The sequence below is a fragment of the Alexandromys fortis genome, unplaced genomic scaffold, assembly GCF_014885135.2.
Source record: "Alexandromys fortis isolate MF-2015 unplaced genomic scaffold, M_Fortis_MF-2015_v1.1 scaffold_44, whole genome shotgun sequence".
Taxonomy (NCBI): Eukaryota; Metazoa; Chordata; class Mammalia; order Rodentia; family Cricetidae; genus Alexandromys; species Alexandromys fortis.
In genome coordinates this window covers 690,065-694,215 of record NW_026067921.1, presented here as the reverse complement: position 1 = coordinate 694,215, position 4,151 = coordinate 690,065, and the positions used below count along the sequence as shown (strand labels likewise).

General features: G+C 44.5%; 1 protein-coding gene across 1 annotated transcript in view; it reads left to right on the top strand.

Moving 5' to 3' along the window:
* Limd1 (LIM domain containing 1) overlaps positions 1-4,151 on the top strand; it is a 55,834-nt gene that overhangs the window by 37,585 nt on the left and 14,098 nt on the right. Inside the window, exon 3 of the mRNA XM_050141593.1 lies at positions 3,782-3,849. Coding sequence (XP_049997550.1) covers positions 3,782-3,849 — 68 coding nt within the window. The remainder of the gene's footprint in view (positions 1-3,781; positions 3,850-4,151) is intronic.

Genomic DNA, 4,151 nt, shown 5'->3' with positions numbered 1-4,151 from the left:
CCTAGTGAGTTCAGGACCAACATGAGCTACATGGCAAGACCTTGTCTTAAAAAAAAAAAAAATCAAAGTAATGTCTGTCTGTTGTTAATCATTTGGTGAAACGTAGGAAAGAAGAAAGTACAAACCCCTTCCATTCTGCAGGTGCTCAGGGATTGATTCTTTACATGGTTGGGACATTTAAATCTTACTTTTCTTTTTCTCTTCACATCACAGTATGTTTTTAAAAATAAATAACATGGTCTTTTAAAAATTAAATAAGTATTTTTATACATAATTCTAAAAATAAAACTTTTTTTTCTTTTTTTTGTTTTTTTGAGACAGGGTTTCTCTGTGTAGCCCTGGTTGGCTGTCCTGGAACTCACTTTGTAAACCAGGCTGGCCTCAAACTCACCGTGATCTGCCTGCCTCTGCCCCCAAGTGCTTGGGATTGGAGGCGTGCGCCACCACCGCGAGGCCAAAAGTGAACTTTCTAATACCAATTGTCAAGTACTTTAGAAGTACATCAAGTAGCATTTCCATATTAATTTCCACCACCACTGGTCACTGTTCCCCTTCTTCCTGCTGTGTATCAGCGGAGTGCTCACAGAAAGGAATTGTGCTATGAATACACACGTCCAGCTTGGTGTCTTCACTCACTGATGTATTCTGTCTTTTTATAGCACAAACATCTTCTGGTGCCATTAAAACATTATTCATCTGGTATTTTAAAAGGCTACATAACAGCTCATCAGTTAGATACACTCTGTTTTATGTAATCCTTCCTTTGAGTAAATATTTATCGACATTTTTTTATTCTGTCCAAGAGCCAAGTCTCAGCCTCATAGAGTCAAGATAAACATCTTAAAGTTTCCTTTCCAGGAAGAGTTTGTCACTTTACACTTTATTCAGTAGCTTAGGAAAATATACAGTGACAGGGATCATGAACACTTCATAATCTTTGATGATGTTACAACCCCTCCATTTCTGTTTGTTTGCACACTAGGAGATTTAATACTTTTGCATATTAATGGTTTTAAGGGTTTTAGGAAAGAGCTACTCTTTCTTCTATTTTTTTTATGTATATGGGTGTTTTGCCTACATGTATGTAAGTATGTGTACTACCTTCATGCATGGAGGCTGGAAGAGGGTGTTAGATTCCCTGGAACTAGAGTTACTACTTGCTGTGAGCCTGGGAATGGAACCTGAGTCCTCCCCAAGAGCATTAAGTTCTCTTAACTGCTGAGCCATCGCCCCAGCTCCTCTACACCTGTTCAAACCAAGTATTGGTTTCTAGCTCAGGCAGAGCGGTGTTTGGGATGAAGCCCTATTTCCTTGCTCCCTCAAGTGTTCCACCTGCAACCACAGCTCCTGTGACCTTTGGTTCCATCTCTAACTGGTTCATTCTCTGGGAAGTCAAGTACAAATCAGGGAGAGAGGAGTACTCCATAGACCAGCTTGGACCAGGACTTAGTGAGCAGTGTGTGACTTGATGGAGGACAAGTGTCAGCCTCTGGATACTGCATGATTAACTAATGATATCTATGATCAATGTTTAGTGTCCCATCCATTCAATATAGTAATAGGTCCTTCTTGGGTTTATAGCTTTTGCATCTGCAGGGCATTGAAGGTGCTTTCGTTTTATCTGTAGAGCATGTGTCCTTGTGCACGAGGATCTCAGGGCTTTTGGCTCCTGGCAGGTGACTCTCGGGGTGGCTACTTCCTTGATTACTCTTGCAGTGGTTACCAGATTTGGTAAAGTGGGTTTTTTTGTTTGTTTGTTTGTTTTGTTTTGTTTTTTGTTGCTGGGTATGTTGGCCCACTACTTTAATCCCAGCACCTGGGATGCAGTCTGGAGAATATCAGTTGGAGACCAACCTAGTCTACAAACTTAGCTCCAGGCTAGCTGGGGCTACATGGTAAACTAGGCCAGGCTAGCTGGGGCTACATGGTAAGACCTTGTCTCAATTTTCCTTTCTTCTTTTGATGTGATTTTTATGAAGATTTTGCTAGGTAGCTTGGACTGAATTTGAACTTCGGATCCTCCTGCCTCTTCCTTCCTACTGGGTGCTGGGATTAAAGGTAGGTTTCACCCAGCCAGATTTATTACTTTGCCAATTTTTGAGATAAAGATAGAATTTTATTCTGGTTCTAATTTACATTCTCTTGAGTACAGATGGAATTGACTTCTTTATATTATGTGATAATATTAGGTTGCTATTAATATGAGATTATTGTGAAGATAGTGTAACAGCTTCTCTTTCTGCTGCTGCTTCTCGCCCTCCTTCGAACTCAATACTTCTCCCTCCTTAGCCTCCTCAATGCTGGGGTGACAGGCCTGTGCCACCATGCCTTGTGACATTGGTGATTTTGCTGTCAGGGTAGGTCCTTGACCCCAGGATCTTGATTCTATCCAGTGCAAGAAGTCATTAGGCTTTTGGGACTTCCAGGAGCCTGTGGTCTGTCTATAGTTGGACACTAGAGGCATATCATACAAAAAAGCGTTGATTGAGGAGGATGTTTTCCTTTTGTATGTTTGTTTTTCGAGACAAGGTTTCTCTGTGTAACATCCCTGACTGTCCTGGACCTTGCTTTGTAGACGAGGCTGACCTCTAACTCAAAAAGATCCTCCTGCCTCTGCCTCCCACGGGCTGGGATTAAAGGCGGGCACCACTATGCCCAACTGAGAATGTTTTTCTAATCAGTGTTTCAGTTTTGTAGAATCAGAAGTCTAATCTAAGAGTTGATGCTTTGAAGTCCCATACACCAGACCACACCATTCCTATCAAGAGAAAACACAACACATCCTTCCCTTGTGGCTTTTTTTTTTTTTTAAGACAGGGTTTCTCTGTAGCTTTAGAGCCTACCCTGGAACTAGCTCTTGTAGACCACGCTGGCCTCGAACTCACAGTGATCTGCCTGCCTCTGCCTCCCTGGTGCTGGGATTAAAGGCGTGTGCCACCCCCCCCCCAGCCCCCAGCTCTTATGGTTTTTTATACTTAACCATTTTATAGCACTCTGGTAGGCTGTCCTGGGTAACTGTCCTTCGTAGCATGAATAACAAAAAACCCAGAGACAGATTTTGGGGTTCAAGCTGAAGATCAGAAAAGCAAAGCAGCCAGCCACTAGCTCTTACCTCTACCTCAGACTGAAATGGTGATCCTGCCTCCATGAATCCTCAGACTGAGACTGAGCTGAGAGCTGTCTTTTCCCATCTTAATTCCTCTCTAGTGCTGGGATTAAAGGCGTGCACCACCACTGCCTGGCCTGTATGGCTGACTGGTGTGGCTGCTTTGCCCTCTGATCTTCAGGCAAGCTTTATTTATTAAAACACAAATAATATGCCACTATAGTCCTTAGTGCCTCAGGAGAGGCTGCTGCCAGTGCCCTGTGCTGGCCTGTGTCTCCTCTGTCCTGTCACCAAGGTTCACTGACATTTTCTAAGCAGAAAGGAAGTTCTAGAAGGAGATGTATGGTGAACCCCAAGTTGGTTTCAAGTCTTTCTGTTAAACAGCACCAGTCAGGGGACCCTTCTTCCTGGACTTGGTCTGTTCTTTGCTGAGGGCCACACTGTCACGCATTATGTGCGTAGGCTGGCAAACTTGTGGTGATCCTCCTGTCTTTGCCTCTCAAATGCTAGGATATAGGTGTCCAGCACCACATCCAACTAATATTATCCTTTAATAACAAACTATCAACAGTCGGCATCTCTTGTGTGGTTAGAGCTAGGGGCCCTCTCTTTAAAACTGTCTTTATTATGAATTAACCTTTTTCCTTTTACCCCATCTTCCTGTTTTTACTTCAGGCCGGAAGTTAAGAGGAAAAGCCTTCTATTTTGTCAACGGCAAAGTATTCTGCGAGGAAGACTTTTTGGTGAGTATATAACCCAGACTGTGTAGGGTGAGGGTGGGTTAGGACAGGAGGAGTCTGAGAGGCCCAGATGGCAGGAGTTTGTTCCTCTGCACTCCTGGTAGTACTGGGAGAGGCCATTTCCTCCTGGTGGATGCCTGGGTAACTTGAGTCCTGAAGTAGGAGACAAGCCCCAAAGCTTTATGCATGTATAAATGCGCCCTCCCCACCCCACCACCACCTGCCCCCCCCCCCCCCCGCGTTGGGGGGGGTGGGTGGGGGGGGGGGGGGGGGGGGGGGGAGGGGGGGGGAGGGGGAGAGAGAGG